Genomic DNA, 25414 nt, shown 5'->3' with positions numbered 1-25414 from the left:
ACGTATTTTTAGTGACTAATGTGTTTATAACAAAAGTAGTGACCTAGGTGCCTCAGCATCTTTTGGTATTGTCCATCAGTGTTTGTCTTCTGCTTGTCAGCAAATGGTGGTCATTAGAATAACTTAGTTTAGTTTTATTTTTTAACTTAGTTTTAGTAAATTACCTGTTTTGTAGTGAAGGAAATGTTTGTTGCTTTGGTTGAGATTGAGATTGGTCGAGCTGTCTGTTCATTTTTGTTCCCTAAATGAGTGAAACTATCCAAGTAGTGCTCCATTCCCATTTATTTCTGGGCTCTCTGTGAACACAGAATACAGCATCAGACTGCAGAAATGGAAGTAAAGGTTTTTAACTGGATTTTCTTCAGTCATTGATTAATTTCTCAGACTTTATATTCTGTTAATGAAAAATGCATCTTGTCATCTAATATCAATAATATTTTTAGTGCAAGTAGAATATGCATGTAGTGCTTTCTTTACAATAGAGCCTTTTATTTTCAAGATTTGTAGCTAATCTGATTTTTGGTGCTGGTATTGTATGGGTCAGTAAAGTATGATCTTTAGGCTATAGTAATCATGGTTTATGCAGAAATTATTTTCAGAATTTCATTTTGGAAACTGTGGCCAAGTGGCAACTTTGGATTTATTTTGCCTCCCATGTGACGGTGTCTAAGGTCCTGGTGATTGTAAGAAACAGAACCATGGGGCAGTTTGAAGCAGTGTTGCACATCCATGACACTAACCTGTCTTACAGATACAGTCCAAAGGGTTATTTTGTGTTTCTTAGGACAGAGAGAAAAATGTTTTTGCTAGTAGATTCTTTCTTATCTCAAGCTATTTTTCTTTCTCCATTTTTGTTCCCTAAGTATTCATCTCTTACTTTATGCACTGTGTTTCCTTGACCACACAAGCAGCTAATAGAGGGAAGGAAAAGAAGCATCTGTAACAGCAGTTCTTGTGACTTGCACAGGGATAGGGAAACTGAATAGCTGCTGTTCATGACTTTAGTCCGGGATTTAATTGTGGTGGTGTGAGAGGTCCACTTCAACATAGTGTAATAAACTACTGCCTCGGCGGTGGAGATGTGATAATTGGGAAGGTAGGTGCTGCTACTCAGTTGCAATTCTAAGTGAAATAAGTTTGCTTTAATCACTTCCATTATCCCTGAAGTCCGTTTGGCTTTGCTCCCCTTAGGAGCAGTAGGAAAACAGCAGGGTTTTCTTTAGCATTCATACAGTGGTGGTTATCCTCCTTTGTGTGATCCAGCCTTTAGAGAGAGATAAGGCTTAATTTTTTCAATAGGTTTGGAGTTATTTGTTAACAATAGAGGAATGTGAAAGCTCAGGAATCCTAAGATCTTTTCAGATGCTGAATGTATGGCAACTGATGTTTCAGATGCTGCTGTCCTGCGGTTTTTATTTTCTCACTTTCTGAATTACTCTAGCTCCTAGTTTTGGATCTGTGTAGCCCCCTGCTCTTTCTCTACACCATTAGTTTACACTGTTTTTGTATTTCCTATTTTAGTGTTTTTTATTCTGTCACAGTTCAAGTCTGCTCATCGTTTGGCATATTCTCAAGGCAACCTCCTCCTCCTTTTTATTTTCAAAAAAAAAAATTGAACATACTGGTAAAAAGGAATGCTGTTCTTAATTCTTGTGCCAGCCAACAGAGGTTAGGAGCGACTTCGAGAGCAATGCTATTGATGCCTTCCAAAACAGGGGTGGAATGTTCTCTGTAGCTGAAATTATGATTACATAGAAATACAGCTTCAACGAGTAGTCCTTACTGAAAAGGCACTTTTATTGGGCAAGTCTTCAGAAGGCAGATTTGACATTTTTGTAGGACAGCATAACGCACCTGCCTGATTGATACTGCCACTGGGTTTTCAGTTGTAACAACAAATTATGGATGTCATATTCTCGAATTCAGTACGGCCAATGAAGATACTCCACCATCCGCTTCTGTTTCCCAGTCTTCTTCAGAGAAACATACCCTCTTTCCTATTCTTTCCTGCTTGCTTATTTAATGTTCAGCTTGAAGTAAATGTGAGGAAGGGAGGAAAGTTTCAGGATAAGCATCTGATGTGTGCTAGAACTGGGCAGGTAAAAGCGTAAGTCCATTTAAATGAAGTTTCTGGGCCATCCTTTCCGTGGGTGCTCTAGAAAATGGTAGGTCTGTTAGCTGTCAGTGCTTTAATGAGCTTTTCTTCAGGGGGTAGAATAAAAACATGAAAAAGGACAAACTGTCCTCAGTTGTAGGATGCTGTGACATGACAGACGTGATAATCTCAGACTTCAAGTAACCTGCACTAGATGGTTGGTTGCTTAAGTGGGCATCCTGCTTCAGTCCCAAAGGTACACATCACAACCACGCGGAATGGCTGAAGTTAAGAATTTAGTGTAATGCTCGTGTGGACAGCTTTGGGTCAGGACATCTTAAGACTTAAAACTAGAGGTGTTAAAATTATCTCAACAGACCTATTTAAATAGAATAACCCTTTCTTGCTGTGCAAAAGAATTTATCCTAATTATGGTAAATTTAGCTATGCAATCAAAGATGATTTCCATAACTTGGGAAGACCCTTATGTTGTTTTTATATTTCTTCAGGTCAATTTCTGACCTCTGTTTCCTAATACAGAAATAATAGATGCTGAATGCTTGAATAGCTGTCACGATGTCCAGAGTGCAGTTAAAGAGCAGAAATCTATACAGCAAAGCCTAGCGACTTGGATGGGTCCTTTATATTGTATAACGGTTATTTGGGTGGGTGCCTTATAATGAAACCTCTTAACCCTTAGGAATCAGTCATTTATATAAAGCATTGATAGTGCTTATGATAATATGTTATTTTTTCTTATTTTTTTTCCAAAATACGTTACCTCTGGTGATCATGACATCAGGTCATACCAGGCTTTTCCTTTCTTTGATAGTAAATCAAATATATGATCTTTCTTGCAGATAAGCACTTTGTTCTGGTTTCTGTTTTTTTAAATTCTTTCTAAAGATGATTTGCTTTAAATTTAATATGAGTGGTAATTAAAAATAGAATAATAAATCATATTGTAATTATGATACTGCGTGGTTTAAGCAGCATGCTTCCAGAAAAAGGAAATCATATCCTTAAAATGATACTGTAATTCTCTAATAAATAGACATGGTGGGTACATGAAAACCACTTAACATATTTTATGTGACTATCAAAACACCTCTTGGTGATAAGATCTCTCAGAAGAGGCTCCTAGCTGTGGGGTCAAAGGTAAAATATCAACATGTATCACGGAGTGTTTGGATGTGGAGATTACTCCGTTCTCTTTATCTTTAAACATAAGGAAAAAGGGAAAAGCAGCAGCAGCGCATCCAGAACAAAAAGAAATCATTCTTTAAAAAGTACACTGCTCATCCTTGGGGCTCTGCCACAGGGAGCTGCCAATGCTGGTAGATTTAGGAAGTGTCCTAAACGCATCCCTCAGTGCTGCAGACAGAAAGGGCTTTGGTATTGTGGTGTAAGTTTTCAGTGCAAAACAGTGATTTTTCCTTCCCAAACCACTAAACCATGTTTGTGTCACAGCCACTTAAATTTAAGAGACTCACAGAATCAAAAATGTAAAAAGAAGGATGCTAGTAAAGATTTTGTCATCTCAGTTTTGTTGGTCACTTAAAAGCTGTTTTAATTCTTTGTTACTTCTAGGCAAAATGGGTAAAAATCTAATTTTCTTTTCATTCAATCTGACTGGGGATTTTTGGGGTGGGGGTGGAGGAGAGTAGCAAGGAGGAAGAATTTACAGCCAGAGGGAAAATTCCTTCGAACATGTGACTCAACTAGAAGAACAAAGGGATCATAGTTGCAAGTAATCTAGTATTTAGCCCAATTAAAATCCTTACTTCTTATATTCTCCCCTTGCTTCAGTGAGATTGCCTTCATGTACACTTATGCAATACCCAGGTAGCCTGAGAGGCAGTTGCAGGATCTTGCGCAGTGCTGCATGCTGAGACAACTGCATCAACGTTTCGGGCTAGCAATAAATGTTTTCTGCCTTCGAGCTGAAGCTTATTTAGCTTGGCTTATCTGGTGCTGCTGTAGCAACCATCAGTCTCCAGGCAACTGAGGCACATTGACCTCTTCGTTGAACTGAGTGTAGCACTACTTCAATTTAGCTGCCTGAGACAATAGTAATGGTGGTGAATGTGAAAAATGTGAAATTTTCTAGTCTGCATGCAATGGAAAGAATGATGATTATAAAAAAATATTAGATGAGACCAGTTGTTTAGCTTTGACTTGAAATGGATTGCAAGTTTATGTAGTATATATCCTTTGTTACAAGCTGCAAAGTTCATTGCTGAGGCTGCGTCCTTACAGGCCTTGTGTAAAATGTTGAGTATCTTGCAAACGTTTTTACACAGCAGCAATTCTGCTGCTATAGGCATTCATTTCATCACTTAAACTGCAAAGACTGTTGAGCTTTATTTAGAAATTTGCAATGTCAAGATGTGCGAATAAAGAGCTGATTTATTATTACTGTTTTTGAAAATATAGACAATCTTGAAGGTAGTTACTTTTCTCTCAGATTCATTACTTACCATATTATGAGTGTATCTCACTAAACTGGATTTCTTTGGGATACTTGTGAAGAAAACAGATTACCTTACGGGGATGTGGGTCGGTTTCCTAATCAAGTCGTTCTCTCTGCTAGTCAATATGAAAGTGAAATTGGGATTCCTGGTGCACAGGTTGGTGTTCTTAAGGAAAACAGGCTCGTGGGCGGAATGTTGCTTCCGTTGTCTGTGTAGAGCACATCCAGGTTAAGTGCTGTGGAGACAGAGGTGGATGGAAAGGATGGAGGAACAAACTTGAGGTAAAGGGGATTTGTGTTGAAATGGTAGTTCTGTTAGCATTTAGTTTGTGTGGGAGGGGGAGGGATCCCAGAGTTTTATCTTTGTAAAGCCTTCCTTTGAAATAAAAGGGGGGAGGGGAAGGGAAGAGGGTGAAAAAAAAGTTTCACTTTTAGTGAGGTAGCTTTTTAGTAAATTTTCGTACAGGCCTACTTTTTTAATGTCTAATTCTTAAATTATTTACAATGGCCTAAAATTTTACAGAGTATCCAGCTTAGTTAACGTGAAAGAGACCAGTAAAGTGGTTCTACCATTGAGGTTATAGCTTTTTCCCATTATTGGAAGAGAGGCCTTCTACCCATGTGGTTTTTAATGACTTGATGTGCCCTTGTTGTACAGTGGGCAGAGGTATAAATTAGTTTCTGTAGGTGTGCCATTAATTTTTCATTTTGCCTTTCAAATCCCACTGAGTTTCCCAGTTGCATTCATTCATGCCTTTCTTGGCAAATATTTGAGTGCTCTTGTTTGAAGGTTAGATGATTTCATTTAATTGAAGGATTTATCTGTACATTTAATCAAAACAATTGATTTTCAAAGACAGTATTTGATTATTTTTTTGTTCATAAGCAAGAGTCTTCATCACAGTTAAAAGTTCCAAGTATTTATTTGTGCTAGTAACATAAAAAGTAATAATGTTGTGAATAATGTTTCCATAGGATGACTTACAAGTTACGTATACAGTTTTCCTAACAGATTTTAATTATAGTCATTTATATGTTTGTAGCTAAATGCTTTTTGATTGAAAAGTTGCTTTTTATTCGAAGATACCACAAAAACATTCTGTTTTCCTTTTAATTTTTCCAGCATTGTAAGCTTTTCTGTTAATTCTTTTATTTTAGTCAGTTAGTGAAATTTTTTTGTATACAGTCCAATTAATTTCAGAAAATTGCACCTTTATTGCACCCATTAAAAACAAAACAGAAGCTCACCAAACTTTAAGGCCTTTAATGTCCTTGATGGTAGTGGTGGCAGTATGGGATGGGTTATCTTTTCAAGCCCAGTATTCCTTTTGGGGAAAGAATGAGCAATGCGTCATAGTAAATATTTGGGGTTGATTCATATTGTTGATGTATGTGTGATGGCAAATGAGGTGAGATTAGCCATAAAAAGTTGTGTGCAGTTCCTGCTTTCAGTCATCAGCAGTGCTGTAGGCTGTTTTCATCCAGAAGTCGGTATGCTAGTTTGCTTGAAAGTTAATTATGTTCAACCAATAAATAAGAAAACATAGAAAAATTCAAAAGGTATAAAGGAAGGCATTGGTTCAGGTGAAATAAATCGCTGGTATTTATCATGCTGCATTTTAAAATTATTCTGTTGTGCTATTTGTTTTGAAAAGTCATATGAAGGTTTTCAGAAGAAATCTGGAAATAGTGTTGTATTCAGGATTTTCTTTGTTGTCCTCAGTTTCATCTGTATTTCTTGGTATATTTAAAAAAAACAAAGCAAAGCAGAAATCCTTAGGTATTTTTTTTCCAATGGAAGCAAGGTCTAGATAAGATTTCTAAGCGTATTCCATATTTGTAGTGAGTTGATTCAAGAGTAGAAATGCAGCAGTTGATTTAGCAGAACTCTCTCGGGGCTCCTAGAAATTTTGGTGTATTGTTGCAGTTAACAGCAGTCTGACAACCCTTAGGGAGGTGTGTATTGCCATCCCATATGAAGAGTTAATAGAAATCAGAGAAGGCAAGTAATGATGTGGAGGGGAACCCTACACATCACTTAAATGAAGCCAAAGAAGGTACCAAAGGTACTGAAGGAGTAAAAGGACTTGATAACACATTCTTCCATTGCCTTGGATACCCAAGAAAAGCCAACTTCTACATGCTCCACACAGTGTGATTGGCTTAAAAAATTCTAGGGATAAAATCACCTTTCTGTGTCCAAATTAAGCTAGGAGACACAAAAGGCCAAGTTACTTTTGCAGCTATCACTTGATAGGCAAGCTCTTGCCAATTCTCAAGAAAAGCAGCTGATTTGTATTTATGTATATTATCCATTTGTATTTAGCATCATTTATATAGCATGAATGTGTTTCAATATCTAAGCTCTTTTTTATTTTAGTGTAGGTTTTAATTTTGCTATTATTTTTCAGATAAATGTTGCTTGCCGTTGACCAAAATACTTTAGTCCAAGGTGACTTATAGAAAAATCATGTTGACCTTAATATTTGGTCAAGACCTTGAATTTCCTTCCATCTTTCATGAAGCTAATCAGTTGCATGGAATTACACTAGAAACATCTTCCCAAAGTGTAGCAGAACAACCCTAAAATGTTTAGCTTGAAATTTCAACTACTTTTTTATACTCTTTTCAGAAGTAGTTTTCAATATAGTTTGCAGAAATTTGCATGGTTTTGGTGATATCTAGTGCTCTTGATCTCAGTTTGTGTTAATAGGAATTGTGGGTCGTTCTGAGCTTTCTATCACAGCATCATGCCATGGTTAAAAAAAAATAAAAAAAAATAGTAGTATGATTAGTAAATGTTATGACCCCAAGCATGTTAATCTGGTAATCAAAAGGGCATAGTCAATGTAAGAGCAATGATATGTTTTTATTATAAATGAGAAATAAAAATATCCTTTTAATTTATTCTTGTCAGATATGTATTGGCTGGAGTAGGTAATTAAGTGATGTCACTAATTTGAAAGACTCATCGTAATATAATGCAAAGCTACAATTCAGCAATGACTATTTTTAAAGCGGAAGGGAAAAGGTATGTTGATTGGATAGAAGCTGATTAAGAAGCTGTCTCGGAATTGGTTGTTGAGGCCATCCTTGTTGTCCTATCATGAAAGGAGGAGAGTTCGGTAATGGTTTAACTACAATTAAATCCCTCCCCTTTCTTTATGGAAACTCAACTGTAGGCATTTCAGCATTAGGCTAAACAATGGTTTTGAATATGTTAAGCCCCTAACAATTAGGGTGCAGTTTGGGGCATTGAATAATGTGGAATGATGCAATTGAACCTGACAGCTTCAACAGTCAGCCTACTCATGGGACCTGAAAGTTGTTCACACTTGGTTTCATCTCTCATCACACGCTGAGTATTAAAACCTTACTGGTGTGGGGCTGAGACAGAAATGAGGCCTGTTATCAGAAAATATTTCAGAGCATAGAACTTGAAAGGAACAGGGGAATTGGTGTGCTCCAAGGTTCTCCAATTTTTGAGACCTGATGCAATTGCATACAGCTAAGCATTGTTGCATTCCTCCCCTCCCCCCTTTTTTTTTGGCTTAAAAAATATTTAACTTTTTACATGAAAAAATTGTGTTCCCTGGAAAATTAAAGAAATGTCCAGTTGCGAATGCTAACGTGAAACTTTATATTCACAGTGTTATATACTAAAATACAAGTTGGAAGTCATGTAAACATTAGAGAAATACAAAAGTATTTTAAATATTCCACGGGATATTTGTATTTACTAGTTAAATCTGGTTAACTTGCAAATGCAGTCTTTTGATTAGCGGAATACCCTCTCCTTCCTTCAGTAGAGGAAGTGTTTTTAAGCATCCATCAAATATCGGGCATTTGTTCCTATTGCAGTCGGGCACTCTCTGAATTACAACGTATCTTCTGTCTGTGCTGCTCTGCTGCTTATTGCTTTACTGATTTATTGAACATGCCATAAATGAAAGCAGTGTATTATATACCTCTTGATGGGCTTAAATCCTTCTGCAAAAATCTTTTTGAGAAAATTTGCAGCCTTTTCAAAATACCTACTTAGCAGTCTCTTTATTAGTTCGTACGTTTTGATCGTGCGTTGTGTTGACTGTTTAAATGGACTCGGTTGAAACAAAGACTACTATGCCTTTAAAAGTTCTGGATTTTAGAGCATGTTTCAGTCCTGTGACCTTAATATGTATTGACAGGATGATTGCGCATTTTTAATAAATGCTTGCTACAGCTTGTTTCAACTGCGAGTGAAACATGAAGCTCCTATTTCACCTTTAAATAATGTAGTACTCCTCCACCTCCTCTACTCTCCTGTCAGATGAAGTCGTCACATACCTAATAAAGCTTCGCAAATCGTTATTCTTGTCATTTTACATTGCCATTTAAAAAAGTATTTCCATTTTTTTTATTTACCTCCAGCTTACTCGAACAATTTTACTAACGCGACTTTTTGCTTGGAGAGCTGCACGGGATCTGTGATGTCACCACAACTTCTGTACTTCCAGCTTGTTGTGGGACACCTTGGCTATTATTTTAAAGTATAAACAGGGGTTAAGTTTAGGGTGAACCACCACTTGTGAAAAAGATCAAGTTCTTAGATATTGTTTAAATCATGCTAAGTCTTTTGATCTGTTATATCAGCCCACTTGGCAAACATTGTTTAATTCCTTTGATGTCTTCTGTTTTGTGATGTGATAGTTACTCAACAGACTTCAGCGACTCCTTTCAAGATACTTAGATACTTTTTAGAAAGTTCTTAAAGCTATTTGGGCATGTTTCAGTCAAATAAACGTCTGTTCTCCTTGCTGATTATAGCTGCCCTGCCATTATAAATTAGTATATATAGTTGCTATTGTACAGTTTGAAGCAGCCTTACAGTGAATTACACAGGAGAGTAAAAATACTGCAGCTTCTGTGTAACATGTGAGCTAGAATTAAGAAAAATCTTTTATAGAAATACTCTAAAACTAAACACAAATAACATTATGCTTGTAGTGTAAAAACTAGCAAGCTATATTAGAATTCGTAATCACAACCTGTTTATATTAATAAGAGTGTGTAGATTTTTAATTTGCTAGCCTTGTCTCTTAGATATGGAAGCAAATAATGGCTGTATTTTCATGTACTGTTCTGTAAGATTTCTTCAGTGAAAGAATTGGGGCTTGTTTTGTTTTTTTTGAGAAGAAAACAACGGAAAATTACTAATGAGCAGTAATAGTTGATTTGAAATCGCTCTATATGCTTATGTTGAAGAAAACAGCAGGAGTTGTGCACTCTTGCCTTCTGCATCAGTAAGTGTCACGGTACTAATATGTATTGTATTACTGGAAGCTGTTGTGTCCAGGTAGGTGGAAATGCCTGTGTTATTTTAAGAGTTAAAAATAATTCAGACTAATTCTACTGGAGACGTGCAGTTCTGTAAAAAAAAAAAAAAAAAAAAAAAAAAAAAAAAATAAAAAGAGCCAGATTTGAAGTGAAACTGCAGTTCTGTGTCTAGCAATCTTGCACATACCTTTAAAATGAGAAGTGAAAAAAGCCTCATCATTGTAAGTAATTACTTGTGGCTTTTCCGAACTTCGTGACAGTAGAAGAATGCAAGTATCAAGCGCAATTTCTCACCAGTATATAGTAAATAAAGCATCATTGAAAACAGTTGTGTGAATTCATAAAAGTCCATTCATCAAGTTTAATATGTTGGCTGAAAGCCAAAACTTAATGGTAGTGTGTGATTCTTTCCAGAGACATAGTTTATACTCTGTAATATTTTGCTGTAATAACCAGTATGTTTCCCTCGTCTCTTGTGTGCAGTTAGACATGTCAAAATGTCCCACAAATTGAGTTCCTTACTGTTCACCTTCTTTTTTTTTTTTCCATTTCTCAAAAAAAGTTTCCTTTGTGAAGGTTGTTTACTTGCTCTTAAAGATTCGTTCTAAAACTTAAAATCACGCAGGTTGTGTATCTGTGATTTCCCCCCCCTCTGAATATTGCAATCTTTTGTTTGTTCTGAAATAAGTTCTTTTGTCAGGTAGGAAAATGCCTTTTTAATAAGCAGCGCTGCCTTTTTTTTTTTTCTTTGATTGCTTGTCTCTGAAACTCAGCGTTTGACACAAATCTTTTCTTCGAAAGGGGAAAAAGCATAAGCGGCCAAGGAGGAAGGTATTTTTATTGCGTTGGATTATGCAAGATTTTGGCCAGCCTCCTTAGCTTCATCTGTTTAAGGGTTCATTTTCGCTTGTTTGGCACAAGTCCCAGCAGAGACCTTCAGAATTGTGGTTAGCAACATGAATGAACACAAACTTTGGGAGCTCTTCAATAAGTAGAGCTGGCCCGCGGCCAAAAATACAGTCCCTTATATGGGGTCAGGGCAAAGCTGGGATTCGTTGAGCCCCCTATTGTATAGAAAACATACTTGTAATGGCTGTTTGCGTTCTTGAAAATAAAAACAAAACACAACAAAAAAACACCAGGCTTCCGAAGTCTATCAAAATAGGAAGTAACAAAATAGTGTGCAGGTTTTACTAATGACGGAGCAGAGCAAAGGAAATATGGCTCGGTGTAGTTAAACTATAGAGCTGAAAGTTGGACCTTTTGACCTCCACAGCCGGCTTGTGATGTAAGGAACCCGAGCATTTGTGAGACATCTGTTGTCTACCTGCCCTTATTTTGTAAATGGTTTAATAAGATTAAATAATTAGTAGGATAACCACATGGTCGCCATGCCACCAAGTCCTAGCACTGAGTGCATACTTTGGGATTGCAAGGGGGTCTGCCCACCCTGTTCCGTGGTGGTTGTTTTAAAATGCAATTTAGGTATTTTTAATATTTGCTGCAATAAACATTATTAGAAGATTTTAAAATTAACATATCTACCAAAGGCTGTACTTTAATACTGGATGTGTTTTGAATATACCTCAATTCTATTTCTGTACTCACATATGGAAAATAAATTTTTCTGTTGAATACATTCCATTTTTTTAAAGTCAACTTAAAAAAAAATAAAAAATTATTTTGCATTAGGAAGACTTCTTGAAAATATATTCAGTATTCCTCCCCCTTGTCAAAAAGGGATTCAAGTTTTAATTGGTTTCTTGCAGGCAAACACGCTACCTGGATCTTCTCTCAGTCTGCCTCCATCCCACATGTATGGCAATAGGCTGAATCCCAATTCAGCCATGGCAACACTTATAGCTCAGACTGAAAACAGCCAAGCAGGTAAGCTTCCTGGTGGTGCTGGAAAAACGGCGATAGTTTATGGACTTAAGTATTTTTGAAAAGATTGTTTATTTTCGAACTCTGCCCAGCATTTGGTTATTTAATGTCTGTATAAAGTTACACGCGTTGGAAGTAAATTCTTGATTGTGTAGAACCGCTTTTTTTCTTTTTCTATTTCTTTTTTTTCTTTTTCTTTTTTTTTACTGTCTGAAATGTAAATGTTTAAGCAGAGCCATCAGCAGGCAGGAATGCAACAATGTCTCCTGTGACTTCTGTGATTGATGTGTTCAGTTCTTAGCTCTTTGCAATGAGAGTAACACAGCTCTGGGTTTTGTCGTGAATAGTTTAAACCTTTATTTGCATAATTCATGAAATTGCATTACATACAACTTGGGGTGAAAGAGATCCGTTAGCGAACTTCTGCAGCATTCAGTAATCTTGTGAATATTTACCGATTGACATTTGGTAACATTCGGTCTCCTCTCCAGTTTTAATGAGCCACTGGATTTGCTTTGTTTCATTCCATCCGTTCGGATTTGTTGACATGTCGTAGTAGTCATGCCTGTTTGGGGGAAGGGAATGAGTTTAGCAGTTTACCAAGAATGGATCAGTCATGTCTTTGCCCTCCGAGAGGTCGGGGGTCACTTGACTCAGAATAGGGGGAGGGCAACCTTGAAGGGGGCAGATAGGGTTATTTTATTGAGAGGCCATAGGGAAAATAACCCTTTTGAGTCCTTCCAAGCAAAACGTTTTTGTATATTTAATGAGGCCTTTTTTGTTTGTTTTACTACCTTTTTAGCAAGGGACTTTCCTATACTTCTCCTTATAAATAGGAATTTGTGAATTACACGCTTTCATAAAGTTTTCAGTAAATTTGCTGAATAACACGTGCTTGTTAGATGGTGGTGGTAAGTTTAATACGTTACGTATTTTATGAGTTGTTTTGGGATGCAAAGTGTTAAAAAAAAAAAATACAGAGCATCAGGATTTGCTGTGATAAGCATACAGATTAGCTGTCCACAGCTGTGATTCATTACTTTCACCGTAGAAATTAAAAGTGGCTGAGGGGAGGGTACTGCAAATGCAAACCACGCTTCTGTGCTGTAAAACTGAAAGGAATGAAAGAAGGGAACATAATCCATGGCCTGGTACAGCCTCAGAAATGTGTAAGGACAACACCTTACATGCTACAGTTCAGCAATCTTAAACTAGTTATGGATTCGTTCTTCAGTACTAACTGCGGAGAGAAGTTAAGATTTAAGATATTTTAAAAATATCTACATCAGCTTTAAAACTCTTATCTAAGAAGAGGCGATTTATCAGCTGTGAAATATTTACACTGCAGATCAAGATCTTGGAGATAATAGCCGCAGCCTCGTTGGCAGAGGAGGTTCGCCCAGAGGAAGTCTCTCACCACGGTAAGCGTTATTTACATTGGGGAGTGCAGGCAGAGGAAATGTTTTAAGATTTGGAAACTTCACTGTCTTTTTACTAGTAATACGTAAGCGTTTTAAAAGCCTTTATGTATAAATATATATATATATCAAAAAACCTAACGTGTCCAGATAGCTGAAAATGGTCTGAAATTTACTTTTGTATCGCTGAAATTAGGTTTACAAATGAAGGCCGTACGAAACGGAGACTTGCTTTAAAGGGATTTATTTATCATTTAATCCACACATACTACCTCCTCACAATACAATTACCTCCTCAGACTTGTTACTGTAATTGTTTTATTCAAATTTGCAAAAGTCCAGAAACCCATAGACTTGAAGACTACAAAGATCACAGTTAAAAGGCTGTCTGAGAAATTAACTATTAGTAAACATTTTGAAACAAATTTCCCTCACCACTTCAAATATGCAGTGATTCTTAGAAGGGGAAAAAACAACACTTTTTGTTCTCTTGCAATTCACCACTACTGCAGGAGGTTGATATAAGAGTTCTGGTGCTGGAATTCTATCAAATTACTTTGATTTAAAATATTTACTGTTAAAATTTCAAAATTGTGTATTAAATACTTCAGTAATGTTTTCCATTTATATATATATATATATAGTACATCTTTTTGCCTTTAAAGGGCTGCATTTTCCATTTTAGATCTTATGTTGATTAGCTTATGTATTGATATTAGATTTTTTTTTAACCAAGGGTCTAAGCATAGGAATTTTATCTTAAATAATTTTAGTATGGCTAAAAAAAATGTAGTTACAGATACAGCATTGTGACTATGAGTTTTATTGTTACACCCTGTGTTTATTGTAATAATTGATCATGAATATCTCAAATTAGGTAATTTAGTGTACATATCTTGTTGATCTTGTGTTATATTCCTTAATTAATCAAAAGACTTCTTGTTGAATTGGGTGCGAATATCCATTATAATACTTAAGTGGTGTTACCTATTCATGAACTGGCTTTTAAGATTTCAAATGCATGTTACTTCTAAAACAATAAATAGAGAATTTACAAATGAGGTTAGACTGTTCTTTGTATAAAAACGTGTAGTTATATTATTAAATAAAAGTACCATATAATTACTTATATAAATAAGAAACATGCCTGTATATATCTATAGAAGTAAGTTAGAGATTTTTGCACAGGGAAATGCTTGACAATTAGGAAATTCCAGACCCTTGATATTATGTAATCATTAAGTAGTCCTCATACGCACATGTGCTGTGGTAATTAGAAGTTTTAGTGCTTGCTCAGTTGTTTTGCAGAGGCCTGGGTGTCGTATGATCCGAGGTGGCCAGAGTTCTTATTCGGGCTGGCTTTAGACAGAATATTTAAAAAGCTAAAGTTCTTAAATATGTTTTTAACTCATATTTAAAACACTTTTATTGGGTGTGTGCTCAGGGTATTTGTAGTCCAGTATTTATAATATAGTAAGATTTCAGCTGATTTTCATTAGCATCGTAAAGGAGAACTATATGATTCAAAAGCCATCTCAGAGCAGAATTCCATCCAGATCTACCTTAAATTTGGCGGGGGAGGAGGGGGGGGAAGGAATCGCTACTGTATTTCTGAACTTGAAAGATGAAAAATTCAGCCTGAAATATCTAGCATGCAAAAAAAAAAAAAAAAAAACATACCTGTGTAAGTTCACTAGCCAGCAAATTTTACTGCTGGTCTGCAGTGTGTTTGTAGCTATTTAACATATCCAGTGCCTACCCTACCGATCTGTTGCTGTTGCACACAGCATGCAGTCGCTTCTAAATTGTTTAGGTAATTCCTCACTGTCCTGAGTTAAATAAATAATTAACTTTGGTTAGTTAAAATATGGTGAATAAAAAGCTAACTTCAAAAATCTGCTATCTGAAAACTTTGCTATGTTACCTGCACTATGTATTGTAAGCATTTTTCCTACAAGTTCTGATTCTTCCCTTTGAAGCTTATGAGATTCATAAATAACACTTCTCCAAAAGAACAGTGATTTTAAAATAGCTGTTCAAAATAAAAACATTTGAGGAAAGAAGTGTTTGCTGTTGATGACAGCTCATTGCTCTCTTCTGAGAAGATTCGTGTGAGTCACGAGCTGTGTGGTCATTTCAAATTCATATTGCTGTATCTTTGTATCCCTGTGTAATCAGTTTGATATTTAAGCTCTCATGGTTAAAATTGTTATTTAGAGGATATGAAATACATGTTAAATATAAATATACAGGGGATATGTGAGCTGTTTCTATTTTGTAAAGGAATTGCTGCTTTTCCCAAGGTAGCAATTAAACTCTTTTCACCCAACACTTTGCCTTAAATTTAAGAATGTTTTGTAATACCTGCGTTGTTATATGTATATATGCCTATATCTAAATGCAGATCACTTGTGATATTACTTACAATTAATACTGTAAGAGTATGAATAGCTATACCCCAAACAAAAAACAGTTGTGAAAGTAAGCAAGGTATGAAACATGGAACAGAGAAGGGATTGCCATCTCAGTGACTGCATCAAAGCTTCGCATACAGCACACTTATAATACGATTGGAAAAGAAGATCAAATATGTGTGGAATAAGGATTCAAACCTAGTGTGCAGAAACTGTATCATATATAAGGGGTGAAGCAGAGGATCAGCTGGAAGAGGACGGATTGACTAATGTTGAGATACAGAAGTCTAGTTGTTTTTTTTCTTCTACCTCTCTAGAAGCTTCCAGGGAAGGGTTGTGAGGTTATATAGTTGTGTGTTGCTTTATTTTATGCTTTTATGAAGTCGACAGGAAACTGTCCTAAGCCCAACAAGACTTTTGTTGTTGATTTGTGATTCACAAGGAATAATCTGTTAGGGTAGTGTTACGTGCCTGTAAAGTGCATGCAGAGAAGTTGCTGGTGTGTGTGTGTGTATGCTTTTTGCTTGTTTGTTTAATTAAAATCTGTTGTTTGTGCAGAGTGTAGTACATCTGTTCAGAATGTTTCTGCATAAACTTTCATTCTTACCACTTCAGCATGTCATGTAAACAACTAGTTTTAAGGCTGTGTTTTTCATGTCTGTGCTGACCTGTTAAATGCTGTAGAATTGTCATCTCTTGTCAAAAAGCACCACCTTGGTTACCCATTCATCAGACTTCTTTTAACAAGTGTTACTCCTCTTTTCATCCTGTATGCAAAAGAGGAATATTTACAAATACCTACAGAGCTCTTAAGTCACCTACTTAAAACCTTTACTCATAAAAATCACTTTGCTCTGGTGCCTACACAATGCTTGACAGTCATTAGGTAGCTAATGTGCTGTGACCACTGCTTATTACACTAATCATAATTAACACACCGATTTCCTGAGTGCTCTGTGTTGGCCTGTACTGGGACCGCGGTGGTCTTGGTAAGTTTGCACTGTGTTGAGCAGTACAGCTGTGATCCTGTGGTGGCACAAATATTTATTACTACAGTAATAACCGATACATAAGAACCTGAATTTCAGCTCACTTGAGTTGATTTAAAAACAAACAAATAAGAAAACCCAACCAACTTTTAGTGGGCCTTGGTGTTGGTCCTGTATGAGGAATGGGGCGATGCATACAGGAGGACAGCATTCAGAGACAGAAATACACTGAGTGTCTGGTTTTGCTCACAGGTTAGATTTTGCTCTACCCAATGAAAAAGAAGCCTTCTTGTAGGACTTGAGGTTATCTTTTAGTGGCTGTATGCTCAGTATTGGATTTTCTCCTGAACAAGAAAAGGCATGTTGCAAAGGGATTATTCTTTGAACTTTGTGTGATTGTGAGCAGAAAAGAAAAAATGTACTTGAAGTGTGCACAGGACAAGCAGAGGACAACTTCGACTTCCATTGCATTCCTTGTGAAATAATATTTTCCTGTAGTCCTTCAAAAATCTGTTTTTACATGATTCTTTCTGGAACAAGTTAGGCAGTGAATTTGTATGACCTTTCTATGTGGACGTGCTATTCTGTGCTAGTCCGTTTGCAAGAAGCTGTGTGTTTTCCTGGTATAAATTCTAATGCTGTGAAATATTATCATTATTATTTAAGTCAAAGCCTTAGCAGTGAGGGCCAGGAGTTCTTGCTGATTTTGATGAATTAGCTTAGTCTTTGGGGTGTAAGGCATGTAGGTGCTAAGGGCTGATACAAGGTAAGAAAACAACAGGCTTTTGCTAATACATTTCCTTCCGTCATTTTCTTTTAAACAATAAATTGCAATATTTTCAACAGATCCCCTGTAAGCAGCTTGCAGATTCGCTATGATCAATCAGGGAACAACTGCGGGGAAAACTTGCCCCCAGTAGCAGCCAGCATAGAACAGCTTCTGGAGAGGCAATGGAGTGAAGGACAACAGTTTTTACTAGAACAAGGCACCCCTAGTGACAGTAAGTACTTGCGTTATGTTCTGGTACTGTTTTGTTACCTGTGTTGCTCTTAATTGCCGCCCAGTTGTTGTCCAAGAATTTTTAAAGACTTGTTTTCTGTTGTGAAAGGAATTATAAACGTAGTGTTGGATTGCAACCTAGTTCTTAGTGTGGCAGTTGGCTTCAGTAGATGACAAGAGAGTTTTCTATCTAAATTTTTATGGATGGGGAAATTGTGTCATGCAAGAGGAAGTGACTTGTGGATCCAGCTGGTTGACTGCAGAGCTTGAAAACAAATTCTGGACACTTAAATTCTGGACTCTTAGATCCACTACTGCAAACTTGCACAACTTTTGCAAACTGTGGACGAGTAAAACCAAGTTGCTCAGTTTGCTTTATTGGTACAGTGACTTTTTCATTTTAAAAATCTAAACTGCCTACTTCCGTTGCTGTTTCAAAATATATATATATTTATAAATGTCAGGCAAGTGTCCTACTAGGCTTTCGTATCTTTATTACGTTCTGTGTTTACCATGAAATTCTCAAAGTAAGCAAATCATTTTTTCAAGTTGCATTTAATAGGATGAAATAGTCCAAGAACGAACACACTAAATGTGGAACTGATGAGTAGATCACTTACATCCCTGTGTTCCAGAAAATAGCAGTGTCTAAGGAAATGATTGAACACATTTAAAAGAAAATTAATACCAGCTTGGTTTTTGTGTTATATTTTATTGAACGTGTTATTCTTTTTGGTAGTGTAAAGTGGTATCTAGTTGGTGTTTTTATGAATGGTATCCTGACAAAAATGCTAATTGTCAGGAAATTCATGCAGGGATAATCCTTTAAACATGATAGCTGGAGGACAGGTTTAGCTAAGTCTTATTGCATCTCATTTGGGCTCACTGAGGGTTCCTTTGTATGTTCTTGAAGAGGAGGGATAAAAGCTAAATCCTTGGGAAATGACCAGATGTGCCTATACCAGTAGACTTATGTCTGTAGTAGGCCCAGAGGTCATGTTAAACAAATACAGTTTAGAATTAAAAAAAAAAATAAATGGCTATCCCTGTGGCTTTACAGTCACACTCTAGTACTAGTTGGGAAATCCAAGTTCTGAAACAAAGTCGGAGTTTGAAAAAACTGAGCTCGGTAAAGAAAATCATGTTAGTACAGAAGATGATGCCCTTTTTCTGGGGGCCGAGGGGGGGAAGAAGAGGGTGGTAACTGCAGTGCTCACACAGTGCTCCCTGCTGGGTGATTTGTAGATCGACGCTCACAGCAAATGAGAGTGCTCCCAGCAAGGTGTGTCGTGGTAACTTAACAATGGGTGAAATTCTGTCATTGTTTAAGTTTGGGATTCATTGTACAGGAGATTAAAACTGAATAATGCCCCTTTCCCAAGATTTTGTTTATTTCTACATCAGTGTTGTTGGTCGGATGTATTGTTAGTTGAATGCATCCATGTCAAACCTTTTCTGTTTTCATAATGCTTAAAATTTCGAATAGATTTTTCCAAGCTACACTGCCAACCTGTGCTGCTAAAACAATATTGTCCTTGTATTCTGGTTTTTGGAGCTAAGTTATCACGTACTCAATTTTGCTTAAAATGAATGTCACCCCTGATGATGAGACATTATCCCATATTATTTTTTTATTTTCACATATAACTGCATTTGCTAGTCTTGATTTATAATACATAAATTAAAGTGAAGGTGTTACTTATTTTATTTAAATTTAGCAACAATGAGTCTAATCATGAGTGATTTTTTTATGAAAGAAAAGCTTTGAATGTGATTGTGAAAGATAACGTGTTTTTATCTTAGTTTTAGGAATGCTTAAATCATTACACCAACTTCAGGTTGAAAATAGGAGGTTAGAAGAACAGATAAAGAATCTGACTGCTAAAAAGGAACGGCTCCAGCTACTCAATGCACAGCTTTCAGTGCCCTTTCCAACAATAACTTCAAATCCTAGCCCTTCTCATCAAGTACATGCCTTTCCAGTACAAGCAGGTAAATAGTGTGAAAGTGTGGAAGAAATTTGAATGGTTCATATGAAATACCCATTTCATCTACAAATGCCATCAATGGGAGATGCATGTACCTGTATTATCAGAATAAATATTTTTATGGGGATTAAAACAAACAACCCACAAAACCCCAAACCTCTATTGTTTAAAATCAAGTGGAAACCTTGTATAAACCATTACTACTTGTTTCAGTGTGGGTTTTTTCTTCAGTCTGGAGCACATCTGTTTGAATCTATTGATTCACTAATCAGTTAGTTAATATTTTACTATTCAGCAGCGATTCTAAGGTTGACTTTACATTTTCCATGTTTACCTTTGACATTATTTTAAAATAATTATTCTGAATCTTTTTACATGTTACAGAAATTTAATCACTGTGTGTTTTTTGAAATAATTACTTTAGCACCTAGCACCGATTCCTTGAACAGCAGTAAAAGCCCGCATCTGGGAAACAGTTTTTTACCAGACAATTCTCTTCCTGTATTAAATCAGGTAATATTTATTTGTTCCTTCTAAACTTAAACTTGTTACAAGTTAACTCATCATAGCCGTTGTATTTTGCTGCTATGCGAAACTTTATGCAGCTGAGGGGGTTTTGTTGTTTGTTTTTACACCAGGAGATAACCTCCAGCGGACAAAGCACCAGCAGTTCATCAGCCCTTTCCACTCCACCACCTGCTGGGCAGAGTCCAGCTCAGCAAGGCTCAGGAGTCACAGGAGTTCAACAGGTCAATGGTGTGACAGTGGGGGCACTAGCTAGTGGTATGCAGACTGTAACCTCCACCATTCCTGCAGTGCCTGGTGTGGGTGGAATAATTGGAGCACTGCCAGCCAGCCAGCTGGCAATCAATGGAATTGTAGGGGCTTTAAATGGGGTAATTCAGACCCCGGCAACAATATCACAGAACCCTTCTCCTCTCACTCATGCAACCGTGCCACCCAATGCAACGCATCCTCTGCCAACTACATTAAATAACAGGTAAGAATTTGCTGATTTATGTTTTTCTCGATAGTGTCTGTCTTCAGTTTAGCTGTATTTTTAGCTGCCTTATTCAAATGGTACGTTTTCTGCCTTAGCCTCTAACTGTCAAACTAGGTTCTGCTCCTGATCTGTGAAAGAAAATAAGAAAAGCATTTAATGGAAGCATGAAGGTTAAAGAAGAAAGGTTTTCTGTTTAGCTTTTGCGAATTGTAGCTCACGTCCGTTTATTCTTGTTTTTTAATCGAGTCACATTCCAAAACAAATGTAATTATGCAAATGTGCTTCAGATCTTTTTTTTAGTTCAGAAAACAATATTCTTTGTCCTGCCAATTGTTCTTCCAGGATTAAAGCAGCACTGGAAAAGCTACCATTTGTTGCAGTTGTGGGGGTGGAGGGGAAGCAGAAGGGGAACAGTATATGGTCATGTAGTTAAAAAGGTAATAGGCATAACTAAGAAGAGTAGTGATGCAGCTGCGTGGTGTTTTCAGTTCTCTGCATCTGACTCCAAAGACAAGAAAACTATTTTTTCAAGTCATGTTCCTAAGGATTTTTAAATGCATAAAAAGATGTTTAAGTACTTGTAACAACCCTTTCCCCAAAACCAGGTATCCTAAGTAGCCTAATCTGCTGCTGCTGCTTGAGGTTACAAGGTAAATGGGTAACAGAAGGAGACAGCTGCTTTCCAGGAGGGGTTCAAACTGCTTGGTCTGGAAGTATTTTGGGATAGAGCAGAGCCAGGGATAACTAATTCACTTAACTCCTGATAACTCCAAGGATAACTCCCACTTCCCTTCCCCCTACCCTCTTGTATTGCCCTGCACTTAGGAAGAACAACCACTTTTCTGTGTAGAAAGAAATGCCTGCAAATAGGGAGCGGACTGCTTGTCTTCGAGTCTATTTTTGGAGATTATGCTGGATTACTCAACAAAAATGTGTATGTGATTGGCATGTGATGGGTGGGATCCCTGTTTTTGTAGCTTTTTTCCATTTTTTTCTTACTGTTAATTGACAGTATATCAGTGTTCTTGTACAGTATCATTGGTACTGCTTCATTAGGCTTATAAACCTGATACTTTTAAATGTGTCCTGTTTTGTTTTCATGTGCTATTATATTTTTACTGAGCAGATTGTTTTTCTTAGCTTATATATGAACGTAACATTTCACAGGTTAAACAAAAGACATTTCCTTAATGAGAAAGTGTTTTCGTTCTTGTGTATCAGAGGTCTGCAGAGAACACAAGAATTTTGATTTACTCTCCCCAAAAGTGTGAGGAGCGGTCCTTTGTAGTGAGAAAGACTAGACAGAATCAGTTATATTAACAAGTTGTATAATAATTCCCCATTTCTGGTTGTGCCAAGATAATGCTGGCCATGCTGCTCTTTTCTCTGTTTTTTGTTAATACGCAGATTATTTATTTCTGCCTGTCCATAGTGCAGAAGATCTTTTGTTTCTCTTTTATATCAATTTTAACTGCTGTCACTCTTAAGTGTGTAGCCTAGGAATAGACTACTCCACTTCATGCAGAATATTGAAACTAGTGTACTGCTGGTTAGCTCTAATTCTAGCTTATATCAGACTCTAGAATATTCCTGACATTTTTCTGTTCTCTGCTACAGCAAGCTCATGATGGTCTATAACTGTCAGAATTTCCATTTCTTTATCTTGCATGATCTCTATCTGCATTGCTCCCTCAGTAATATTAATTTTATTGTGGTTTTCACACAGTTCTCTCCTTTTTTGAGTTCATCCCTTCCTCCCCCCCCCCCTTTTTTTTTTTGCTGGGCTGTCTTCTTTTTGAGATGTTTCCCGGTTACTCACAAATTAGTGCTAATTTGATTTTAGTAGTGATACATACGTTCCTTATCCCTGGTTTTTCCATTAAAAAAATACTTGTGAAAAATCTTTAAAAAGCAAACAAAACAAAACCCACCTTTTCTTACAAAAAAACTATGTTGTGCGGAGACTCTGGTATGATTTTGGATAAAGAAAAAATGGGAAAAAAATTATAAAAGTATTTTCCGTTGGCTGAGATCATTGTTTCTGAAACTCCACGCCACACCGTTTGTTCCTGCCACCCTTGAGGTCAGCGCTGATTCAGTGGCAAGTAGCTGGCTGTTCCTTTAGTGTTAAATTCCTCTAGTTATCACTACTCTTTGAACTGCGTAAGCGGGAGGGTTAGCTTGTGAAAAGCACGGGCAGGCATGGAGGTTTGCTGCCACGCTGGTACCAGCTCCCAGCTCTCTGACCATGGTTAGACGACGTGGTGGTGAATGAGGTTGGAGCTGGGTTAAATCACTATTCCCAAGATGATGGGAAGTCATACGAGAACCCAGCCCCGCTTTTTAACTTTTTTTATATTGTTTTATAATTAAAAGACCTCCCAGGTACTCCTGTAAGTTGCTATTGATGGTAACTTTCCCAGTTTCAGAATCTGTCCAGTTTGATGTGAAAGATAACTAGATTATTTACTGGTACCTCAGAAGTTGTGTATACATGGTTCTTGTCCGCATGAGCTCTTTGTTAACTTTGGGACGTAGGGAAGCAAGAAAGCACTGATTTGCACACTCCTCTTTGGGAAAGTTTCAAATGGTAGGTAAAAGCCTGCCTTCATTCAGTAGAGAAAAATACATGGTCTTATTCAGGGGGCAGGGAGGGAAAGTTGAATGCAGGTTGCGTCCTACCTTTAGAGCAACCAGGAGATCCAGTGATTTGAGGGAGAAGATAGGATTGTTTCTTTAACATTCTAGCAATTGGAGAAGGCTGTAGGATGGAGAGGTTCAGACCAATCGTATACCTTTTACTGAGAAGCTAAAAAGGATTAAATTTACATTGATCTGATTTAGAGAGAGGTCTGTGGTGAAATCCAGTGAGCCGCCTTTTCCAGCAGGCTCAGGAGCCGCAGGGTTGCTTCTTCTGCAGTTAGGCTTTGTTCCTAGATGCATCTCAGCTGCTGGCTGTGGGTGTTTTCCTTCAAGTGCCTTTGTAGAGCAGGAGAGGAAGACAGAGTGGGTAAAGACAGCAGCAGAAAAAGCAAGGGCAAAGGTGAAACATGATGTAGGAAAAAAGGTAATGAGATTTTAATAAGTGGAAAAAAACAGTGGAGAAGATACAGAAAGTACAGAAAAACACACAATAAGTGAGCTAAAAGAGAAAAAGGAAATAATAGTAATTTTAGTAATATTAGTCAAGTTAAAGATGCTTACTTTTTGCAGTTTTTACAAAAAAATGCTACAATTAAATTTAAAGCTGATTGGAGGAATTTCAAATAATTTAAAATCGTTTGAAAGAAACACAGGTAGGGCAAACAGTTCTAACTTACTCATATATGATGGCAGGCCTTACTCTTCATGTCGTAGCTCAGGGTGGAAACGTGGGAGTTTCCTTGGATGGGTGAAATGTCATCTCAGTGCTCATCAACAACCAAATAAATACAGCTTGAATTATTGGGGATTAAACGGATCACGCAGTGGACACCACCGTTATGCCACCTTAAATCCCTGCTGTGTCGGCGCCTTGAATATTAGGTGTACTTCTGATTATGCAGCTTCTAAAAATACACGTAAGAAAAAGGCAAAAGAATATAGCAAGATTAACCAGAGGCAAGAGGGTTTGCACAGGACAAGATCAGTAGAATTGACTTACTGGCCTGGGGAAAACGGCACATTGCACGAGAGCTTGGAGAACCAGGAGAGTGCCAGAAAGATGGTAAATGAATGGTGCAAAGTAGATGATAGGAAGTTAAGTGTAGCCCAGCACGTGTTTCGCCTGGCTCTGAAGCCATCCGGTGAGGTATGAAACACAGCTGGTTTGTCGCCTGCCCTGTCCCAGCAGCAGAGACCGGTGCCGCTATGCGTGTTGCTGTACTGGCTGGTTAACACTGAGTGAGTGTCAAGGTGCTTGTGGAGCAGCATGCTGGCTGCTGCAGGAAGGCAAGGGAAATACCGTGCCCTGAAGAGCTGCTGATGGTAACCTGGCTGATTTAAGTTGATCTAATTCCTTTCTACCGATCGCAGCCAGCAGTGCTGGTGGTCATCCTGCACACACCTCCGTGCTTGTACCAGTGCTTGTGCACGCGCACGATAGCCTCACCTGCATTAATGGACGATCTTTTGGCGTTTTTTGTGTTGGCTTCGGTTTCAGCTCAGTTCCCGTGAGATGCAGCTCATTGTGCAAGAGCTAGGGCAAGGGGAGGGGACAAAAATGCACAGCCGAAAGGGAAATACTTAACCTTTCAACGGCAGGATAAGCTTATATTAGCTTAAACCTATTGCAAAACTGCACCCAGTAATTTGATGGGTGTTTTAAACTAATAAAAGCTAACAATGCTACCAAAAGAATAAATCCAGCCATCTTCCTGATTCTGTTCCAGAACCATCCTTGCGCATGCTGTTGGTATCGCAGTGAGCTGGCACAGCTGAAGGAACCCTTTATTTCCAGACCAGTTGTCAGCTGGATCGGTTCCCTGCCCAATTTCATAAATAGCTGCGGAAAGTCTTGTGTGGGCACAGAAAGTGGGACTGGGAGCGAAGTTGTAGCTAACCACCTTTTTGTGACAGCATCAGCCGAGCCACTTCAAGGCTGAATTGTTTGCTAAATTACAGACAAGGTGTAGTCAACAGTGATAGATCTGAATATAACCGAAGATCAGAGTTGGAAGGAAACCAGGGCAGAGTAACTGCTGGTTAACTTGTTGTGTGCCTTTAAAAATCCAAACAAACCAAGCACACGCAGGCACACAGCTTTATCAACTGTTTTGTGGGTACATAGTAAGAGGAAGATTTGGAAGACGATGAATTTGATTAGCGTATGCTCATATGAGGATCCTTTAAGTAG

General features: G+C 37.5%; 1 protein-coding gene across 6 annotated transcripts in view; it reads left to right on the top strand.

The window, feature by feature from the left end:
• Positions 1 to 25414, top strand: part of MLLT10 (MLLT10 histone lysine methyltransferase DOT1L cofactor) — a 129679-nt gene that overhangs the window by 98446 nt on the left and 5819 nt on the right. For all 6 annotated transcript variants that reach the window (XM_066991621.1, XM_048061732.2, XM_048061730.2 and 3 more), the window contains 6 exons: positions 11654 to 11771; positions 13117 to 13189; positions 17436 to 17590; positions 19393 to 19581; positions 20002 to 20090; positions 20216 to 20577. In XM_066991621.1, the coding sequence (XP_066847722.1) occupies positions 11654 to 11771; positions 13117 to 13189; positions 17436 to 17590; positions 19393 to 19581; positions 20002 to 20090; positions 20216 to 20577 (986 nt within the window). The remainder of the gene's footprint in view (positions 1 to 11653; positions 11772 to 13116; positions 13190 to 17435; positions 17591 to 19392; positions 19582 to 20001; positions 20091 to 20215; positions 20578 to 25414) is intronic.

The sequence above is a fragment of the Anser cygnoides genome, chromosome 2 (assembly GCF_040182565.1).
Source record: "Anser cygnoides isolate HZ-2024a breed goose chromosome 2, Taihu_goose_T2T_genome, whole genome shotgun sequence".
NCBI classification, from domain to species: Eukaryota; Metazoa; Chordata; class Aves; order Anseriformes; family Anatidae; genus Anser; species Anser cygnoides.
The sequence above is the reverse complement of the archived record's forward strand: the minus strand, read 5'-3'. Positions and strand labels throughout refer to the sequence as shown.